This window comes from Aptenodytes forsteri, unplaced genomic scaffold, assembly GCF_000699145.1.
Source record: "Aptenodytes forsteri isolate BGI_AS27 unplaced genomic scaffold, ASM69914v1 Scaffold56, whole genome shotgun sequence".
NCBI lineage: Eukaryota > Metazoa > Chordata > Aves > Sphenisciformes > Spheniscidae > Aptenodytes > Aptenodytes forsteri.
The window spans coordinates 392,002-414,740 of NW_008796213.1; the positions used below are offsets into that span (position 1 = coordinate 392,002).

Here is a 22,739-nt window from a genome sequence, read left to right on the forward strand (position 1 = left end):
CTGTGTGGTGCTCAGTTGCCAACTGAGGTTAAACCACAACAAGGAGGAAGGCTTAGGAAGACAGGACTGTTTTCAAGAAGTCACTGATGACTATGCCATATTGTCAGACCCCAAGGCTAGAGCATGAGTGTTGCATAAAATAAGATCCTACCCTACATGCTTGAGAACAGTCCCAGCTTGTGGATTGTATGGATTAAGGCAGAAAACACAGCTCCTCAGCCAGCTTTTAACCTCAGTTGTACTCATTAGCTGCAAGAAAGATGCTCCAAGACCAGCCAAGTGTGACAGAGCTCCTAAACCGGTTAAATCCCACAGCCCTATTCGCCAGTTGTCCTCATCCTTGAGGTACCTGCTTATTTTCAGCTACCTTTCTTAGGTCAGGCAGGAGTATGCGCATGACTCCGGGTTGCTAGACTCAGGATCTGGGCAGTGACTTACAGAGGGGCACCTCTCCTTCAGCAGCTGGCGATGACGGGAAACCTGAACCTGTGGGGAACGGTGGAGCCCAACTTTGTGATCAGCTGTCCCCCAGGCACCCCCAAGGCACCAGCACAATCTTTCCAGAGTCCCCCAGATGAGGTGGAAAGGGGCCCATCGTGCCCCGCACACAACAGTGGCATTGCAGGCACTGTCCCCTCGCTGTCCCCGATAAGGGACTGTGACATGGCGGCTTTGGGTTCGTGATACCCTTCCTGCCACCACACTGCTCCCTGAGGGCTCCACGCTTTGCGTTGGCCTGAGGAAGGGTATCTGACCCCACAGACAGCGCCTGTGAAGTGGGAGACAGCAGGCTGTGTAGTGTTGAGTTCAGTAGCTGATCCCCTTCCTGCCACCACACTGCTCCCTGAGGGCTCCACGCTTTGCGTTGGCCTGAGGAAGGGTATCTGACCCCACAGACAGCGCCTGTGAAGTGGGAGACAGCAGGCTGTGTAGTGTTGAGTTCAGTAGCAAGTCTTCTGCATCTTGCTTGACAGGGGGTGGGTGGAAACCACTTACAGCAAAGCACTTGTGGGATGTGCTTAATTTAAAGTCCATCTTAAAAGTTTCGGAGAAAAATTGCATCTCAAAAATTCGCTGGGGAAAAGAGCGGCATATTTTGATCAGCTCTGAATGCACTATATATATGGTATTGCTTCCAGAGTCCCCCAGATGAGGTGGAAAGGGGCCCATCATGCCCCACACACAACAGTGGCATTGCAGGCACTGTCCCCTCGCTGTCCCCGATAAGGGACTGTGACATGGCGGCTTTGGGTTCGTGATACCCTTCCTGCCACCACACTGCTCCCTGAGGGCTCCAGGCTTTGCGTTGGCCTGAGGAAGGGTATCTGACCCCACAGACAGCGCCTGTGAAGTGGGAGACAGCAGGCTGTGTAGTGTTGAGTTCAGTAGCAAGTCTTCTGCATCTTGCTTGACAGGGGGTGGGTGGAAACCACTTACAGCAAAGCACTTGTGGGATGTGCTTAATTTAAAGTCCATCTTAAAAGTTTCGGAGAAAAATTGCATCTCAAAAATTCGCTGGGGAAAAGAGCGGCATATTTTGATCAGCTCTGAATGCACTATATATATGGTATTGCACATTATGTATACTGTATAGATAAAACAGTGTACAGATGCAATGTGACAGTTGTGGTATGTGCTTTTCAGATTGTAATCTCTTTGTACCAGCACTACCTATATGTGTCTACATAGTATCCGTCCCAAAGGGACCTGTCATCTTCTGATTAATAATAGTATCTGCGCATCGGAGCAAGTTAGGAGTATTTCACATATAGACAATCTCTTTTTATTGCTTTCATCTTTACAGCCAGGTGAGTGATCTAAACATCAGGCAGAAACTTCTCCAATAATGTCCTGTTTCAAAACATCTTAGAAAATGACTGTTTGGGATGGGCTGATTTATAATATATCCGTGGCACACAAAAACATAAACAGAAGCCTCTGAATTCCTGGGAAATTTCCTGTCTGTGTCTCAGAGGGATTTCACCCAAGTGTTTCACCGTGGGCCTGGGGGTCTGAGGGATTCTTTGAAGCCAGCAAAGAATTTGCAACCTATAGACAGGTTTTTTTAGCAGGTGCAATCTGAACCCAGCATCTCTTCAACTCAGCTGCAACGATGTAGGTTGCCTTCCCCCATCTGTTGCAGAGGAGAGCTTGCTTTGTGTGCACGTGTTTGTCTCTGATCATCTCTCTCATCCCTGTGCAGAACTTCACAAAGGTCAGTTTCATTAACCTTGGGGTTATGCTTTGTGTAAATATGCATGTATATCTGATTTGCATGGGAAATGTCATTTTCCTTACATGTCTCCCATCCAAATGCTAACCAAGCCTGAGCCTACGTAGCTTGTGAGATGTGCTGCGATGGTAACTGCAGCCAGCACAGCTGTCCTGCTCGGGCAGTGCATGGCTGCATATGCCTGGTATTTTTGTACAGCACGTTCAGCTGTGTGGATAGTAGAGGTGCCTACATGTTATCTGCCATATAGTCCTACAGGTTGGCAGATGGTGTGTGCATTAACACACAGTATGTGCTGATGTCTCTGGGTGCATGAGTTTCTCTGCGGCCAGCTGGCATCCAACGCATGCATTGGCACATGCGGCTTGTGAAGTTGCTCTCCTTGCCGCAGCGTGCACATGCAGCAGCATGCGCTTTGCGTGGGCGCGTGGGCCTCCTTCCCCAGAGGTGCGGAGCTACACAGATGTGAGCAGAGGGTTTGGGGCTGACTCTGCTGCGTGCCAGCAAGATGGAAAGGAAGGAGCTGCAGCACGGAAGGGCTTTGCCTTCCCCCCGCCCCATTCTCCTCTCTGCCTCACTGCAGGGGTGAATTTCACATTGAGTTTCCGTCTCTTGGACAAGATTATTTCTTCCTGGTTTCCTCTGGATCTGATCCTCAGAGAGCCTGAGCATTGAGCTAGCTCCTGCTGCATTCGACGAAAAATCAGCAGTAGCAGCAGCGGGCTGCCCCCGGTGCCAGCAGGAAGCCACGATGCCCAGCACTCCTTGGGAGCACAGCCTTGGTGTGTCACCCGTGCACCTGCGCACGTCGATGGAGCCCAAGGACACCGGAGGGGGGGCTGAGGCAAAGAAGACATCAGTGCACAAGTGACATATCTCAATATAATTTCTAAAACTCTATTAATTGAACAGATAAAATACCTCTGATCTATTTTTGTTATTTTGTTACAAAATATTAGCCATTTGGACTCTTTGCTAGGTGTGACCACACCACTTTTCCCAAAGGAAGCTTTTCTTGGTGATATTTACAGCAGGAAACAGGTACAGACAGACAGGTGCTTTCAAAAGCCTACACACAGGTAACACTTCTCTTGTTAGTTTTTTTAAAAAGACACATTCAGATGGGTTTGTGACTAGTGTTGAAGAGCTGGGTGACTTCAAAGCTGCTGTCCCAGGCATGGCTGTGAAAGAGCGGGCAGGACAGAGACAGCTCTAGCTCACAAAATACTGCTGGCAGTCCCTGGAGCCTACACTAGCACAGTGAGGCGGATGGTGGAGTGGGAGATGGGGGAGCTTGCTTGGCAACTCGCATTTCAAAGCAGAGACTCTGCCAAGCAGCAGCTTCCTTGATCTAGGGCTCAGGTTTGTTTTGGAAACCTCACAAACACGTGCAGATAGTTGCAGGTTGAGCCCTCTGAAAAACATGTAACAAAACTCAAACTCTTACAGCTCAGAGGCCCTCAAATACTTCCAAATCTGGTGGTACTTTTTTGTGAAGAAGTCTGAGTATTGATGAAATTCTGGTTGTGGACCATACCCACACCTTTCATCTACAGGGAGGAGAGAAAACATGAACAGTGGGAGGCTTTGAAGATCTTGCAGAAAGCACTAAGTGTTGCTACCACACTGGCCCAGATTATGGCATTAAAAGTACTACAGCAGAGGACAAACACTGCGTTAAACACAAATTGTTTGCACTAAGCTTGATTCTCCTGTCGCATTTTTCCATCCCTTTGCTACTGGTGTAAACAGATTAATTTCACTGGACCTGCACCAGCATGAGCAAGAGCGAATCAGGACAGAGCCTGACAGTTTGTGTAATGCAGCTCTGTAGACTTCAGTAAGTTTGCTCTCTTCCACCTTCCAGCAGAACCACCTTCTTGTTTGGCCACCGAGTACCCGACACTCACTGCAGAATGCTCTTTACTGGGTTTCTCTTTTCTCTCTCCACCCCTCCTTTTTTCATATAGAAGGATATGAATTCGGCAGCAAAAAGCCACTGGTTCATTTGGGTCAATCTAATCTCTGCAGCAGCTTCCTGCCTGATCCCACCACCGGAAAGATTGTGCTAGGTTCACGATCAGAATCGCTGCTGTCAGGAGCTGGTGATTTTTCTTTGGGCTGGTCCCTCTGAGCGAGCTGTGGTACACATTTTGTCCTTCATTAGGTTTTCACTGACATGCTCCTTCTAGCCTGCGCCCTGTCAACGATCAGCCTATGTGCAAGGGTGTCTATTCACAGTACTACAGCTACACTGAGTCTGTGTGTCTTGCTTGCGTGTGGGAGGGCTGTGGGAGCAGACAATACAATAGATCAGATTAGGTGTAGACATGCTTTAAAGTGCTTGTCATCCTTCACGACCAACCTTCAAAGGAAAAAAAAATATCCGTATTTTGAAGTGAAGTCCGAAGGGCTCAGCTACACAGTAGAATTTAGAGCAACCTGTTCCACAACAACCTGGAATAGAATGGTTTGGTGTCTCTCCAGCTAAACCTGACAGAAGATGTAGCCAGCAGGCTGGAAGATAGCAAGGGTTATCTACGTTTGCTTCTCTGTCCAAAGCTCAAGGCCAGCATTAGCCTTTGCAAGGTCAGGGAAATGGAGCCAACTTGCCCTGAGAGACTGCTGTGCCTCAGGTACCTCAGCACTTCAGTTAACTTGCTTCCATCCTTCATCCAGCACGAAGAAGGGAGTCTCATGGAAGCTTCCTTATTTCTTCTTTACATTCTTGTAGCTCTTCCCATCAATTATTAAAGCAGCAAACCTCTCTTGTAGGAACTTCATAGACATTGTTATAAATATTTTATCTAAAAAAATTATTTCATCAAGTACCTTAAGGTTTTTGTTGTTGCCACTTAATGTTAAATGTCAAGTAAAATCTAATTTATTTATTTTAACACACACAGAGACCTTCAGTGGCTCACTGCACTCTGGGAAACAACAAACAAACAAGTACTGCCATTCCTCCCAGACAGCAAAGTAACTACTGAGAAGGGAGGGCAGTGCCAGTGCCTCCCAGATACCACCCCTTTCACCACAGCAGTGAGTAAGAACAAAATGGCAGCCACATGCTACATTGACCAGACAATGGCGGATGCCAGACGTATGCTTTCCCAGGAAGCTACAGGCAGGTCAGATGAGATCCCAGCTGCCGTGAGGCAGCGGGGTGTCACCTTGGAGGGAGCCAGCAGCAGATCAGGCCAGCTGTGCCTCACAGCTGGCTGGAGGGTGCGGGGCTGAGCCCTGGCTGGGGGTGGGGACCTCTCCCTGGGCCCAGCTTTGAGATGTGGAGCATCCTCACTGCCCTGGGGGGATGGCTAGAAGAAAGCTTCTCTGGTCTGGAGGGAGGCTGGGCTTCTGTTCAGGGTTTTCTTACAATCTTTTCTGTCTTCTGCTTCCACAGTCCTCCCTGATGCTGTGCCTGTTGGCTCCTGGTCAGTACATTTGCTATTGCATGTAAAAGCTGCAGCCTAGTGCCCTGCTCCAGACAGCTAAGCAAACAACTTAGACCTGTTGGCACACCTGGGTACATGGGTCAGGCTTAAGGGGACCTGGAAGTGAGCAGGCTCCTGCCCTGGAGGGCTTCACCTTAGCCCCTGTCCGCTTCCCTAACCCCAGCTGGGCTTATGCCCAGGTCAAATACGTGAACTCTTTCATCTGAACATTTCTGCCAAGCCAGCAGACATCCAAAGAGCACTGAGGGGAGCCAGTCCCTGATGCACTGTGGTTTTTGTCACTGGCAATAGCCCCAGAGATGAGCATACTGCATAATCCCTAAGGAAATTGCTGTGTGGCTTTTACCCCACAAGGTAAAAAAGAGCTTCCTGCATCTGTCTTCACTGCCCCTCTTTCCCTGACATTTTGCACATCCCCACCACTGCCAACAGCTCCTGCCACTCCTCACCCAATGACTGTGTCATCAGCACCCAGTGCTCATGTCTCAGCCTCGCACAGGAAGGAAGCGCATTTCTTTCTTTCCCTCTTAAAATAAAATAAAAATAAAGGCCCTAAAAGGGCATTCTGTCCTATTTTAAAATCCTGAATTTGATCTTCTTAAGCCTCGAAGGGAGATAGAGTGAGTGAGTGAGACCAAAGCCTTTGAGCTAATTAATACCTTCCCCTCCCTACTGCTCGAAGATATTTTTTTTTCTAAAAATACATCCATAGCCCATTTTTAATGCTATCTTCCTTCACATCAATGTCCCCAATAAAGCAGAGGAGCTGAGCTGTCATCTCTATCTCAGGATCTTCCCCTCCCCTCACTTTGAAGCTGGGATAGGGAGGGAGAGAGGAGGAGAGGCCTTGGAGTCTGGTATCTGGGCAGCTGTCCTATAGGAAGGGCTGGTGGAGGCAAGAGTATAGCCAGGCAAGAGATACAGATGGGACCTCACATGGGTGGTCTCCAAAAAGCCCCTTCCCTCTAACACAGGAGGAAGAGCCCAAGTGAAGGGATCATCCACCCCAGAAGGTGAACGTAACACTTGGCTTTTCTTCCAGAATATAAAAAAGCAGGTGGGCAGGAAACACAAAACCAGCTAGAAGGAGGACAACAGAGGTGGGTCCGTTTTATGCTAGAGAAGACAATCTTCGTGCACGTGCACATGTGTGTGTGTTGAGGTGGGAGGGCACCTCTTGGTGCCATCTCTTTGGAAAAGTACTCATCCATTCCAGGAAGATTCCTGGGCTTAATCCCTCCCTTCTGCTCCTTCAGAACTGCTTGGTGTTTCCTTTAGTAAGCATGCACCATACATATGCTACCATACAGGTGTATTTACATGTGATGAGGTCTGCTAGGTCTCAGCAGAGGTCTCTGGTACAATGCTCCAATATAACAACAGAAAGTTTTGGTGTTCAGAGTGAGGCCATCTTTGCGTTGTACTGCGGCTCAGGACAGTCTCTCCTCCTCTTGAGCTCTTTTTCACTCGTGCACTTCCTCGCTTGGAACCGGCTGCTGCAAGGAGATAATATTTGAAGAGTGATGAGGAAAAAGCGTGGCAAGTGGTACAAGTTCTCAGCTCCAGCTTAGCAGGCAGCAGCAGCGGTGGCAGGGGGAACTCCACCCACAGGAGTGCCCCGAGGTCAGTCCTTGGCACGGGTGAGTCTGTTTCTCTCCGAGGCTGGCGAAGTTTTGGGGTGGGTACAAACCTATGGCCAGGTAAATGCAAGGCAGGGAAGGAGGTCGAGGAGTAGCAAACAGAAGACACAGTGCCTATAAAGCAGCAGGTCATCAAGCCTCTCAGGAATAGGGCAGCAAAGTGCTACATGGAGACAGCATGAGCACGGGAGGCCAGCTGGGCTGGCAGGGTGTGAGGATGTGTGAGCATGTAGGTTGGCAGTTTCTATAGATGGCTCCTCACAATTAGCATCATCTTGAGGGGAGACAGGGTAAGGGTTAGGTCAGTCAGCTTTTTTTTTTTCTTTTCTTCTTCTTTTACTAAAAAATAAATCACAAACTAGATCTCTGTAGGCAGAAAGGGTCCCCAGGAGGTGGTGGGGAAGGGAAGCGGGGAAGTCTGTGCTGTTTTGGTGCTGGTGGTGTGGCTACACGAGGCTGCGTGAGCCACTGGAGTACCTGCGCCTCTGAAGCAGGGAGCTGGGAGGGCAATACTGGTGGGGGTGGTTGTAGGGAGGTGGTGGAGGTGGGAGGGGAGGCTGATGGACCAGCTTCATGGGGGTCCCGGGGAGCCCACTGCCCACACCGCGCCAGGGGGTGGAGGTGCAGGAATCGGAGGTGACATAGCGTGTCAGAGTCTGGTTGAGGGCCGGCTCCATTCGAGCGAGGCACGGCTTGTCCAAGACAATGACTTTGACAATCTGCTGGCACTGTACAAGTGTCCCCGCCGAGGCGGGGTGCGAGGGCACCAGTGCTGTCTCCAGCCGCTCCCGTGGCATGTTAAGATGCGTGCTGGGCTGCATTCCACTCTCGGACCCCAGGGCGGAGTTGTGCTGGTACGTTTGAAGCCTGTTGTGAATTGACACCTAGTTTAGAAACAGCCAAAGAAGCATTAAATGTTACAAGACTTTTCCCATCTGCTGCTACTGGCTGCCCTGAACCCCCGCCACCAGCCAGCCTCACATGCATTAAACCCTCCCCCCTGGCAAAAAAACAGAACTGGCACAACCCCCAGCTGCACAGCACCCCCCAATAGCCCCATCATCCCCATCTAGGCCTAAGTGCCCCTGTCCTTTCCATCACGTCAAAGGCAGCAGGGCCAGCGTTCCCAAATGCAGTGCAACTTTGATTATCCAAACGGCACAGGGAACGCAAGTCAACTCTACGAGTGGAGGCGTCCGTGAATTCTCATGGTAATGAACAGACCTCGGAGGTCATGCCCTTGTCCCCACCAGCAAAAAGGAGAGGGGAACCAGACAGCAAGGTTTCAGATAATCGAGGCTGTACGTTTCAGCAAAATGATGGTAGCTGAATCTGAGATAGAGAGAGACAGAGAGACTCAAGCCTTTCCCAGCTCCCTGCCTTTCTGAGTAGGAAGGTACACCACATGACTGGCTAATCTGTTTACAAAGGAAAAAGCAGAAATCTGACATACTCTAGCAAAAGGCATCTCCCTCTGATCCATTTGATGGTTTGTCAGTGAAAGGAAATGATTTTCAAAAAAAGAAAAAAGAAAGAAAAAATGCCTGTCTAGCTCATACAGTGATAAAAGAAATTCATGATGAAATGGCAGCAGATTAGATAATCTCAAAGAAATGGAAATGCTCCTCTGCTGGCAGAGTATTACTTGGGCAGCTGAAAGGGGGAAGGGAAGCAGGAGGTCGTCAGGGTCCCCACAGACAGATGCTGATAATGGAGTCAAATAAGGGAGCTCACTGAGTCCAGTTTGAAAAGGAGGAGCTGGACTGGACTGGAGGTCCCTAGGGGGGGAAGCACAGCAGGAAAATGGTGCTTCCCGAATGGTGGATGAAGTTACAGTTCCTCCTGGCAAGGACGTGGGCTGACGGAGACCCCAAACCAGAGCAAAGTTGCTGGCTCAAAACAGAATGTCAGTCAAGTGACAAACCCTGGGTAGGAAACAAGTGCTTGCAGATGGGCATGGCACTTCCAGCTAGGCAGGGGTACAGATGTGCAGATGGGACAGTGGGGGTGCCCTGATGGTCTGGCATGTTGGGCAGCAGCGCCAACAACTGGGAAGGAGAAGTTGTGGAGTGGCTAAGCTTCCCACCATGCTGGAACAAGGATGAGCTCCCTGTCCCTACTCAAGCATGGAGGTTGCTCAGACTCACTGCACAGCAGGACATAATATTGTGTCAATATTTATTCAGGCAGTGGAACATCCCCTATGAAAAACTGGTTGCTGGGCCATAAAGTGCTAATGACATTAGGTTACATGGAAGCCATTCTCCACAAGGAAACACTCCTCCCAACAGGAATAGGAAATTGGCTGGGAGAGGCACCTTCCGCAGAAAGGGGGTGTCTGCAGGGAAATGGGGTGCTCTTCAGGGAAAAGAAGCAGCACCCACTCCCCACAGAGAAGCTGAACTCTTCAAGTAAATATATACTATGACAAGAGGGGAAAGTAACTACCTTGGAAAAGGGCAAATTCAGGACAATGGAGATATTCCAGACAGGGAGAGAGTAGGAAGTAGTAGATAAGATTTTCAGTGTGAAGATCGCATTTTCCTGTTTCCTCACAGGCAGTGGGAGTATGGGTGTCTGTGAAGAAACAGGCAACCCACTGGATGCTAGACATCCCTGCAAAGATAGATGTACACAGGACAGCCAAGCTCCCTACCTAGGAAGGTGAAGCTCTAGGGAAAGTCTCTGGTATACAAAGGCCATGCTTAATCCCCTTCAAGGAGGGATGGAGAGACAGAGCTGCAGAGATTGTGCAGGAAAGCTGGGCTGCGGGGAATTTGCATGTGATGCTGCATGGAGTTAGCATGTCAGGGAAGTCTTTAGTGGGGTTCTCAGTCTCCCCGTAAGCAGCGGGGTAGGTTAGTCTACAGCGTTTGGGAGCTTGGTCCATGAGGGATGTTACAGTTATAAAAACGGATTGAAAATGCTTTGAAGTTTAGTTTGGATTTGAAAGTTGTATTACCCGTCCTAGCAGTAACTTTTAATTGTATCTCTGGAAATTGGTAAAATTGTCAGTCTGGCTGGGGAGGCATTGATTAAAACCTGAGAAAAGAAACAACAGAGAATGTGAGAAGAGCTGAAGTGAGAGAGAATTACTTACCTCAGCTGCTCCGCACTCTACTTACCTCCACTGTGCTGTCCGAGACCTTCTCCCCCAAATCCTTCTTGCCTTGAAATAAAACAAAAGATCTCACTCATGAGGTTTGTACCTCTAGTCAAGAGCTGGCCCTCATACTGTGGACTGAAAAGCTAAAGGGAGAGATACAGGGCCAAACAAGACTCTTGACTGCAAGAACAAATCCAGACCCTCTTGCAACCTGATAGCTGCTTAGTGGGGTAGGGGGAGACCCCTTTGGTGTCCTATCCTTAGGTCTTGATCTCAGTGCCGTTCTAGTGAGTTGGTAGCCACTCACCTCTGCACTTGATTTTTGCTGGCATACAAGCCAAGGCATGAATGGACACAAAGCCTTTGATACAAAGAGGCTGGTCCAAAGTGTTGGTGGAGAGGCTGGAGGAAGTTGATAGTGCAGTTACTGTGTTGCATCAGTTCAGGGAAGAAAAAGTGTGCCAGGTTCTCCAGCAGTTACCTATGCTCCATCAGTAACGCCTCTTTGCTAGATGTTACAGCTACAGACTGCGTAATGAGACTTTAATGGCTTTTCTAGGGTATTTGAAGAATGCATATGTTCTCATATTTCCACTATTTGTCCAAGGCTAAAGGATACAAAACTGATCATTTCTTTTTGCAGTTATTCTCACAGGAATCAACGTGAACACATTTGCAAAGGCAGCACTGCCTGACCAAGAGAAGTTGGGCATCCTCTTACCTGTTGGAGAGCCTTGCTTAGACTGAAGTTCCATCTGGGCTCCGTTGGTCCTTAATGAGAGAGTCTTTGCCCCTTGCTGTTTCTCCAGCTCCCCTGCAAGACAGAAGTGAATGAGGAGAGGGATGGAGGGAAGGACAACAGCATATTGAAGGAGCAATATGGGAAGTCAGCAAGGAGAATTAATGCAAGAAAATGACAAGAGAGTGTCAAGAAGTGAGGGAGAGGGGAACAGCCAAAAAAACCCCAGAAACTGGAGAGGACTTGACATGTGGAGAAACTTGTATATCTCCACACGACCTTCTGTGTATGACCTATACAGAATAGGTTATGGCTGCACAGGAGGGGACCACTGATGCTGAGCTACTTTGACTCATCAGTTTATACATGGAAAGGCCATCAAAGGCTACATGGACATCTAATCTGTGTAGGACAGGCCACAGAGGGACACAGTACAGACTGCTTGTCCCCTGGATATTCCTGGAGTGAAGGACAACTCTGCTAAGGCTACCAGACCTGTCTTGTACTTCCCAGCTATCTATAGATCATATTTGCATAGTCAAAGGAGTATGGGATGGAGAAGAGTCTTCTGGGTCTGACAGTCTAAGCTTCACTATTCCAGGCCACTGTATCATACACCCTGTTTCATAACCATCACAAGTAGTTAAGTTCTTCCATTTCTCCTGCTGGCGGGTGGTCACAGAGCCTGACTGCTTTTTCACCCTATCGGTGAACACAAGAACAATCCTGTGCAGACTTGTGCTACTCATCCTCTTTTCCCCTGCTCCTGAAGAACCCATTTCCTTTACCCTTTCTCCCTTGTAGACACATGCAGTGTGATGGCATTGGACTGTGAATTGTATTAGAGGCCCTTACATTCAATTCGTATCTGCTCCAGCTCTGTCACTTCTGCTATTGACTCTTTCAGATCTTCCACAAACTTCTGCATTTCCTCAGCACCCAGAGCACAGAAGTGTAGTACCTGTTTCTTCTCTGACCCTGAAACTGGAGTCACCAGTGTGATGCCATGGGGGTAATCTGTAAAGAAGATGTGTCAACGAAATAAAGAAGCGTTAAGCATTCTTGCTGAGTAGTTGGCTGCTTTGGTATCTCTGCAGGACAGAGAGTTTCCAACATGAGTCCAAAGGAATGGCACACCTGGAGTTTGTCACACTGCAAACTGTGGGAACCTGCAGCATTGCAGCCCTCCAAGGGAACAGAATGGCCAAGCTGCAGCAGCAAGGCAAGTGCCACCAGCACCACAGCACTGCCAAAACCAGAAAACTCTAGCTCTTAGGGACACTTAGGGCAACATTGGCTCTGCGAACCTGAGCACAGAGGTAGGACTGTAAAGCCCTTCTGAATCTGTGGAGGAGTAAACATTATATGTAAGAGGCCAACTGGCCACTGAGCAAAAGATAGAGAAAGTCCAGTCACAAGTGTAGCAAGTTTTCTGCACACTCTTGTTCTGCTTCTGTTGGCTGAATCTCTAGGCACCACCTCCCTGCACCCAGCCTGATCTTTAAAACACAAGGTCTTTTCTTATGATATTTTCACTCTCTGGGCATGTCCTTTCATTCACATTCCTGTGTGTTTTGCCTGTCAGGGAGTACTAAGCAGAGACCTACAAACCCACATCTTTCTCTTTACCATTCTCTCTGCACAGCACAATTGAGTTCCCTTGGCTCCTGGAGTCAAAGTCAGAAAAGCCATTAACATCCACAGTGACAGGACTTCTCCCCAGTCTCTACTTCTATCAGCAGAGAACATGGCAGGGGTGTTAGCACCTGGGTGGGGTAGGGAGCTCATTGTGCATGTGAAAGCCTCTGCATGCTGCAGAGGGTAGGGTGTTGAGAGAGTGACTCACGCTGCCAATAGGGTAGAGGGAGGATGTAAAAAACAGTATAGCCACAGTGCTGCTACAGTCTTCCTTCCTTGCAGCATGTTCTGCAGGCGCTCACAAAAACCCCAGTAGGCATCAGCCATGCTTGCCTGGGACTGCTGTGCAGCCCCTCTGCCTGCACCAGCAGGAAGCCTGCCTGTTTCTGGAACTCCTCCACCACACAACCAGCCTCAATCATGACACATCATGGCTCTATTCCCAGACCATCAAGGTCAGGCTGACTAGGGCTGGCCTCTCGCCATGCTTTGGTGGGTGCTGTTCCAAGGGCTCTGCTTCTGTCTTGGGAAGCTTTCAGTATGGCACAGCATGGCACAGTGCAGGGAGGCGGCAGCAGCACCTGAGACTTTATCAATGTCAAAGGTAGAGGTGGGAGTTGTGACTTTGGGCATGAGGGGAGAGGGGCTAAAGCTGGCAGCAGCAGTTTTTTCAGCGAGGTCCTCCACCTACAGTTGCCTCCTGACAGCTCAGTGAGACGTATCTAGGGACTGATTCCCTCATTCCTCCTCACTAGTGCTCTCTCTGCCACCATGACAAGCCAGATCCTTCAATGAGCTTAAGTTCAGCCCTTCTGCAGGTGCTCAGACCTAGTGAGAGGTACCAGGAGTCTCTTCTCATTACACTGTACCTGCACAGTGATCTCCTCAGCACCAAGCCTCAGTTTTTTCCCCTCCACTTTTAACCCTGATGGAATCTCTCTTCTGATGCAAACTCACACTGGGTGACACAGTCCCCTCCCTTCTTCTCCTTTTCCCTGCCAAACCCCTCCAGGCAGCCAAGGAGCAATGGACTTACTTACATTCATTCTCAAAGAGATGGAACTGCATCCCTAGCAGGCCGACGGACTTGCAAAATGTGTACGTTGAGGAGCTTTTCTTCTTGGGGCAAAGCTTAAGGATCTGTTGGAGGGAGAGATGCATCATTGGGCAGGATGTTGGGGAACAGAGAGGCAAGAACAACGCAAACTGCTCAAAGCAAAAAAGCTTTTTGCAAGCTCTGTTAATTGTACATGGGAGTAACACTTGGTGACCGACAGGATCTTTGCCCAGAAAGCTGCCTGGCATGCCGCACTTGTAACAATGCTTCTGAAATTCTGTATGCATAGCCCTGGGGCCCACTTGGCGCTCTGTCTCCCAGGGGTGCTGGCTTTTTGATGCCCACATTTCTGACTTTGCAAGGGTAATTCTTTCCACTGAGGGCCAGATCAAAAGGCAAAGGGAAGCCTGTCAGACATACCTTAGAGCTGGGAAAAAAAGAATATGTGAATGCTGCACTGCCCTCGCTCCCTTAGCACTAGTTCTTATGGATCTGACTTATCCCATGGAGTAGAGGGATAGCAAGGAGCAGACCCTCTCCCCAGGTTCACAACTGTACAAATGGGTGCAGAGGAATAGGTGCGGAAAGCTCTCTTGTCCTCTGCTCCTACAAAAGGGTTTGGTTTTAGCCTTACATTTGCAACATCCACAGTTTCATTTTGCCATTAAATTCAGCAGAACTTCCAGTCTCAGCGTACCTCTGCCCTCTCTTGTACCTGTCTGAACTCAGTTGCAAGGTTGCTGGGGCAGGACACTTTTAAAAGTACTATACACATTTGGGGCTCCAGTAATATCTCCTGTCCTACAGCCTTTGCAATGTTAGAAGGCAGTGGTTTTAAAGTGTCTGGCAGGAAAGATTTAAAGTGCATGGGAGGGCTCTGTCTACTATAGTACAAACAGACAAAGAAATGAACCTCCCTTTCATGAAATGAACCTCCCTGCTGGCAAAGCATGAGAGAGAGCAATGACATTGCTTGGATGGCTGTGGGACGTGACAGTTTGTTTTTTCAAGGGTTAGAGGAGTGTTAGGTTTGGTAGGTTTTTAACAGTGAAGGATCCAGAGCTGCATCTTACAATGTTGATGGACCAGGAGATCGTCTGTCCTTAGGACAGGGGTGAAATGGATGTTGTGGACTGGTTTTAGATTTCTGATTTCTTTATAGAAATCAGGGCGAGTTTTATCACTGCAGTGCCTAATTGCCAGAGCACACTCACCACCAGCAGGTCATTGAAGAGAAAAACTTCCCTCTGGTGAGCTGCCTGCTTCTGCACTTTGTTCACATCAGTCACTTCGTACAAGCGGCTGCAGCAGACCAGCCGGCGATGGGGCACGGACAGAACCTGCAGAAGACCCACAAGAGCATGCAGGGGCTGAGGGAGGTGCCATTGTGGGTCTTCCCCACCCTCAGCCTGCATAACCCTGCCCAGTGACAGTAGCACAAGCCAATTCTGCCCACTCTGCCCACTCACATCGTCTCCTCACCACCACTCCTCACCATCACTTTTCCTGCTGGTGCAACAGCAGAGAGAGCTATGTCTTTGTGATCTGGATAAATCAGAGGAGTGGGACAGGCTATAGGCAACCCTCTTGCTCATACATCCTATCTTCATATACCTCTGGCTTCCAGTCACTGGGTGACTGTTCATCTTCTCTCACCCCACTGGACATCTGCAGGTTTCCTGGGCTTTGAGAAATTATTCTGCTCATTTTGGGTAAACAGTATGTATGGGTTTGCATTACAGATCAGTTACTGCTAAAGAAGCTGTCTCTGCATTTGAGGGTCTCTTAACCCCAGTTCCCTATATATTAGGGAACTCATTACAGACAGATGGGTGAAATTGTTTTCTATCACTTTGCCTTCTGCTTCCTACACCCTCACAAGACCTGAAAGTTTGAAACACTGCAGGGCGATCACTGGGGCATTGGCAGGCAGGACCTGCAATGAGATTCTCGGGCAAACAATTACCACGCCAGATACTGTAAACTCTGGCCAAGGAGATCCCCCAAAATTAGGAAAGAATGAGATAGCAAGAAAAAAGGTGTTTGGAGAAAAAGGAGTGAATTCATCAAGACAAGCAAGGAAAGTATTACAGAAGAGGAGTAAGGGCATAGAGGAAAAAGGCAGAAAAGAGGGCCAGTGAGGGAGGTGGGGGTGAGAGGGGTGAGTGGGTACCAGTGCGGTTATGGGTGCTCACCGTTTTCATTCCAACTATGGACTTCTCCACTTTGGTGACGTAAGTCACATGGTCCTCATTGGATTTTAGCTCTTTCTGCTGGATCCTCTCGTAGATCCCCACAACCAGCTCCCGTGGGATGTCAGCACCGTCGTCCACCCCTGCCAAACACAGGAAATGTTAGGCAGGCTAGGCAGGGAGAAAAGGAAAGGGAAGAACCAGTGGTCCCTGACAGGCAACTACTGCCTCTGCACTGTGCAGTGCTGGGAAGGCTGAAGGGAAAGCCTTCACTTTAGGCTGTCTTCTTTCTTGCTCTAACACACTTAATGCACCAGCAGGAGAGACTGACATCTCTAAGGCCAATGCAGAAGATTTCATTATTCTTTTGCTCTGCATGGTGGCTCCTTTCCATGTGTTCCCTAAGGTTTTATAGCCACAATTTCACATTCATATATCTTGGGCCACTCAGCAGCAACCCCTGCATTGATTTCATATCATCAGAAGTGCTAGATGTGGAGGAGATCTATGATGGGATCCAGCTGCTTCTCCTGCCAATGCAAGCATCAGCTCTCCTGTTTGCTTGGTGGCCTCCACCATTTTCCTTCTGTTGTGCCTCCTAGGAGTAATACTTTCCTGTTACTCTGTCTGTGATATCTCTGTCTTGGCCCTGTCCCTTTCCTCTTTTACATCTCCTTAGATAACTCTCCAAATTTTGCTGTCTGACCCTTGCAGAGCCTGGCAGAAAAGTTTTCTTTCACCCTTCCCTGAGCCAAACACCACAAATTAAACTGCCAATCTTTCCTCTGAACTGAATTCCTTCAGTCATTTTATATTCATTTTCTCTGCTTTCCCTCCAGCTCCCTGGTCTGAGATATACCACACTGAGTGATGCAGGTGAGGAACTGCTGAGGAATGGAGAGGCATTGTCATCTCCCGGCTCCCTCATCACCGTCCTTGCAAATGTAGCCTGAACACTCTGTTGTTTTTCAAACACAGGCTGGTGAAGCAATTGAGCTGGGCATTGGCCTGCAGGTGAGTCTGGAATGAACTGTCTCCCCTTGTCTGTAATGGGGTGACATTCACTCGCTCTAGTGAGTTGTGGTGTGTTACACACTGGAGGTGAGTGAGCCTCATGTTTGCTGAATTCATTGTGATGTGAAGTGGCAGATTTTCAAGCAACTCTAAGTGTAAGTTAACATAAAAAAACCTTTTGAGTTAGTGCTATCAGCTGTGATACCAAAGGGGATGAGGGTATCAGCCCCTTTCAGTATCTCAGGAAATAACTTGAAAGTGGGCCTCAGTGTCACATTATACTAGTCTGAAGTGGATGACAAATTGGGGAAAGTGTGGGAGGCTGAGACAACACTTTCTGAACAGCAGTCAGGACAAAGAAACAAGTCAAAAGAACCCACAGAAGTTCAAAATCTATGCAGGGATTTACAGTGGAAAAACTTTGAGGGAGCTTCATCTGAATTGCAGATGTGCAGTAAGAGACACTTGGAAGATGGCTGCCCTAGGATGACCTAGGAGTGAATGTGGCTGGGAAATTAGACAAGAATTTAGCTAGACATGATGTCAAAAAGGCCAAACAATACTAAGCTGCATTAGCAGATCTGAAAATAAGGAGGAGGCAGTGGCTTTATATATGAGTATGTTGTGACAACATCTGAAAAAGTGCTTTTAGCAACCTATTACCAAGATGGGAAGGACCGACCTTGAAAAACAGAAGAAAATTGATTTGGGGAACTAATGTATCAGAAATTGCGAGGAGGTAATGTATGCATGAACTCTGTCAGGCCTACAGTTACTATAAGTAATTGCAAGCAATTAAGAAGGGGAATATTTAGCCTGGATAGAAGGAAAATGTGTTCATATATTCAAAGCAGCAAGGAGGGGAAGGGCTTGTTTAGCACAATCCAGCAGGCTCTAAGAAGGACGGATCTGAACAATAGGAAAATGTAATACAATGGACTGCTTCCAAGCAGTGAGATCTATTAAAAGATGAAACCATCTCTCAAGGAAAATGGTTGGTTTCTGAGAAGGCTGGACAGCTTTCTGCAGAAGGCGAAGCTTAGATTTTCCCCTTCCCCAGCATCCTAGAAGACACCTCAAAGGGCCCTCCATGTCTGGCTCACAGGGAGCAGCAGCAGCCCCAAAGAAAGGCAGCTCCACTAGGTTTTTGCTGCCTTCACCTAGGCAGAATTTAGAGCAGCAAGAGGGCAAAAAAATCAAAGCAGGATCCTCACCTCTCAGATTGCGAATGAAGTCCTCCAGCATCATCTTCCTGTCAGGCTTGATGTTGGGGCTGTACATGTCCGTATTGAGGAGGATGATTGCAAAGGCCAAGATGAAGATGGTGTCCGGGTTGTGAAACTGCTGGACCACATCTGGGTTACACATGCAGTACCTCTGGCTGCAGCAGGAGGGATGCACACACTTAACATGGAACATGGGAGTCCTCTGCTCCAGGGTGGCAATGGCTTCATCACAAGTGGATCAAATTCCTCCTTTTACTCCACCTCTCACACAAATGAGAAGGAACTGACTGCTCTTTGAAGGCAAATTTACCCACCAATGGCTGAAGTAGGCTACTGAAACTTCAGCCTTCTTGTCCTCAGAACCAAAGAGCAAGTGAGACTAGAGAGGACTACTTAGGCTGGTGTCACTATGTAAGGGTAATATAGGAGATGTCTACTCCAGCCTGCCCTGCTAAGGGCAAAGCACTCCTCTGGATGCACCAAGGGAGCAACCCAGCACCCCTGCAAGCCCCAGTGCTGCTCTTCCTGTGAGTCACCAATGAACAGGGAGCCCCTTGCTGGAAGACATGTCAGGACTGGCCTCACTCTGGCCCTTTGTGCCCTTCATGCCACTGAACATCTGACAAGGACAATGGCTCTGCCGCAGCAGTGGCACAGAGGATTCCATGCTTCAGAAGCCCCTCCATGACCACCTACTTTGGAAGGGAGGTCCCTGGCCATTCACTCCATGCCTCCTGCACCTTTTCTGCCTTGGGTGTGCTCTCTGCTTCCACCTGGTTGCAGCAGTGGGGCTGCAAAGCTCATTCTCTTACCTGAAAGCCTCAATTAGCCGCTCAACCTTCTGTGCCTCCCCCTGCACGCGGATGTGGGCCTGGAATTTCCGCAGGGCTTCGTCCAGCTCCATGCCTGAGAAGTCCATCTCGTCCACCACGCAGCTGTGGGAGGGGGACACAGCCTTCATCAGCACCTCCTCCCGCAGAGGACACCAGACAGGCTCCTTCACTGTGGTGCCAAGGCTCAGTCCCCAAGGGAAATACCATGGGAGAGGCCCTGAGACATCACTACAGCTGCCCAGATCATACTTAAAACGGGCAGTAATTTCAGACAAGTGATTCCTGCGTTCTACAGCAGATAAGCAATTCTTGTGCCTATCCATATATATATATGCATGTGTGTGTTTATACACCATGATATATATATCATATCATACCATATACAGCATATATATTTACATATAAATATACAGAGGAAGTGTGTGTATATATATGTATTGATATTTATCTGTATCTATATAGATACAGATATCTAGACATCTATATTGACATAGATATTTAGACACCTATATCAATACCAATATAAATATAGATATAGATCCATCTATTTCTGCCTTTCCTATCATCTGGTAATCCTTCACACATTGTCCATCCCTCCCTGCACTTGTTCACTACCCGCTTATCCATCCTTCTCTCATCTCTATTCACTGGGCTGTTCCTGCACTTGTCCTCTCCTCACCTTCCATTCTGTCCAGTATACATCCCCACTTGCAACCCGTACCTTCTTCGCCACTCTTCACTCCCAGTCAACCACTGCAGCAACAACGTTCATTATGTCTTTAAAGACCAGAGCCAGCTCAGAGAAAATAGGAAATGGAAGCTGTTGCACAGAAATAACATTGCAACATCAGCTGGCTTCTAACATCAAGGCTGGGTAAAACTGCCCATGTAGTCAAACACCAGGAGTCCCCAACAATTTATTCTGTCCAAACCCCTATTCATTTTATAAATTTCTACCCATTCCACACAATCTTTTCCATTTCCACCATACTTCAGTGCCATGCTTCCCTGTTATCTGCTGGAAATCCTTCACCTCATACATCTGGTATCACTTTTCCTTTCACAGTGATGCATTGCACACTGGTAATTCATAGCCAATGTAGATACCCAAAGAAGGGGATGCCACCTCTTGTTTCCCACTAAAGCATTCTCAGCTTATAAAAGTCCTACTGTTAGTCTCGAAAACCTACTGCTATGGTTCCTGCTGTCTGTATTAGTCAAATAATCTAGTTGTTCTTATTCTTACTTCATGATATTTTGGTCATTTGTAATGAGCCACCTTCCCCATGTGGCTTCAGCACATTTTGTTAGCATATTCCTACCTTTTGTGTCCAGGTCATTACTGCAAGCATTAATCAAAAGACTAGACTCAGAAAACTCTATTCATAACCTCCCTTAGGCCCAACTTCCCATTTCATCAGAGTATGTAGGCACTAATGTCTGCATCAGCCAATTTTTTCCCCTGTTTATGATTCCTCTGCTAATTTCTCTCTCTTCCACTCTCAACTAACAATTTCTCATGTCAAATGCTTTGCTGAAGTCTAGAATTACCTTCTGCACATCCCTTGTCTAGAAAACCAGTTATTTTAACAAAGACAGACATTGAATTAATCTACTCTCCACTGGCTTTGGTATGTACCATTTACCTTTCTGTCTGCCATTATTCTTTCCCATAAATAAATTCTCAAAGCTGACATTCTATCTGACAGACCAAGAAATTCACAGGTGACAAAATCCCATTTTCTTTAAGCCTTCCTTAAATACAAAGTCACTAATTTGCTAATCTTCAGTCATATGGCACCACCTTGACATTATAACTGTATTAAAAGTTCAAGGACTTCATATTTTCTGCTTCTATATACCTCGGATGCTAATTCTATTTCCTCCTCCCCCCCTTTATTTCATCCTCTGTATTGTGTTTGGTTTGCTTTCTCATGTTGTAAAGGATAAACTGAACCCAAATTTAAAGTTAGGAGGAAATTCTCCCCAAGACAGGTTGTCTGGGACTGTATGAGGAGTGGTACAGGGAAAATAGAGAGGGAGAGGATTAGCTCTCTTCTGGATCCTTCCATTTCCTAGGATTATCTGGAAATTTTACCAAACAAACCTCTGCTAATAAAGGGATGTGCTGTCATCAGTTTCTTCTTCCTTTCTGTGATAAACTGGAGATGTGTCTGTTGGTCTTTTCTATAGTGTTGCAGTTTGCTGTAGGCTGTTGGGTAGTGTTTTGTGAGCTAGGCTGTTGAATGCCATGTGCAGCCTTGCTAGAATAAAAATTATTGCGTGATGTATCAAATGGGTGAGGGACAGGGTTCAAATGCTCAAAGACATCTCTCCATTCCTCCATTACCCTATTGATTCAAGAGTTGAGATATCATTGCTTAACTGGAGTGACACCCACAGAATAACTTACCAAGAGCTCTGGCTGAACAGAGTGTTCAGTATCTTCTAAGGTTGGAGTTGTTACAACCTCAACTAGGAAACGTGGGCTCTTTCCCTGCACAAACTCCGTATAATCAAAATGTAGGAACAATTGGTGAGGAGCAAGGGCAGAGAATCAATGGGGCTGCTCTCATAGGAAATCTTACATGAAATCTTTCTTTCCCTCTCCAAGAGGTGGACTGCAGAAACGCTCACAAATGGTTTCTGGCAACAGCAAAAACTTCCTCCACTGCCTCTTTCCTTTGTTATTTTTATTTTTCTTATACTCACATGTCCCTTGGGTTGACATCAAGGCATTCTGCTTCTTGGAATTTATCTTTGATAGTAAGAAAAGTTTTTCTCTGGTTAGTCATTATTGTGTTCACAGCTGCAACCACCTCTGCAGTTGGACTTTTGTTATTATTTTTTAATCTTTTCCAACGCGTGATGTTTCTCAGCATTGACTCCAACGATTTTGCTGTTATTGTCTGCTTCCAGACATGTGAAAGCAGAGTCCTTGCACACACCAGTTAGACCTGCTAAGGTTACCCTAGTTACTCCAATCCACCAGCATTAAATCATGCATCTTTCGCTCCCTCCCTCATTGATCAATCCTTCCCCCTCCACACAGGCTGCTGTAACACATCCTCCCCTTTGTGTACAAATCTCAAATAATAAAGTCAATGCCCTGGATACAGAAAGCATCGAGCCTTTATTAGGACAAGTAGGACAAGGCAGCTGTTTATTGCTCTTTTCAAACTCAAACAGACACTGCTACATGAGTTATGCTCAGCTTCTCCTTTGAGAGTTTCTTTCATGGACTGACAGATGCAGGTTTACTTTGTAAATTCTAAGATGAACTCCTGGGAGTCCCTTCCATTTGTCTCAGCCCAAAGAAGGGTGCCCCCCGTCCTGCTTCCTGAGAAAAGTTGACCAGGCAGAAAGGACAGGTTAGGAAGAAAGTTTGACTCAAGCAAAGTCAGCCTGAGCTTGCATTTGATTTATCTGACAAAGCCTGTGCCAAAGGCCTGAGGAATAGATCCTAGAGGAGCCATCAGGTATGCTGCTACTTTCTGCTGCTAGACAGACAGAAAGAATGGTGGATCATAGATGTCTGATATTTTTTGTGAGCAAATTTGACACAGCAAAGTCCATTCAAAGAGCCAAAGAGCTTTATGCCATGGG

At 47.6% G+C, this 22,739-nt stretch overlaps 1 protein-coding gene across 1 annotated transcript in view; it reads right to left on the bottom strand.

The window, feature by feature from the left end:
• Positions 1-8,110: 8,110 nt before the first annotated feature.
• The window catches only part of IQSEC3 (IQ motif and Sec7 domain 3), a 28,040-nt gene continuing 13,411 nt past the window's right edge, over positions 8,111-22,739 (bottom strand). Inside the window, exons 3-12 of the mRNA XM_009288321.1 lie at positions 19,113-19,235; positions 18,289-18,455; positions 16,064-16,203; positions 15,083-15,208; positions 13,852-13,951; positions 12,029-12,190; positions 11,156-11,248; positions 10,454-10,497; positions 10,291-10,370; positions 8,111-8,195 (exon numbers count right to left, since the gene is read on the bottom strand). Of these exons, the coding sequence (XP_009286596.1) occupies positions 10,296-10,370; positions 10,454-10,497; positions 11,156-11,248; positions 12,029-12,190; positions 13,852-13,951; positions 15,083-15,208; positions 16,064-16,203; positions 18,289-18,455; positions 19,113-19,235 (1,030 nt within the window). The 3' untranslated portion in view covers positions 8,111-8,195; positions 10,291-10,295. The remainder of the gene's footprint in view (positions 8,196-10,290; positions 10,371-10,453; positions 10,498-11,155; positions 11,249-12,028; positions 12,191-13,851; positions 13,952-15,082; positions 15,209-16,063; positions 16,204-18,288; positions 18,456-19,112; positions 19,236-22,739) is intronic.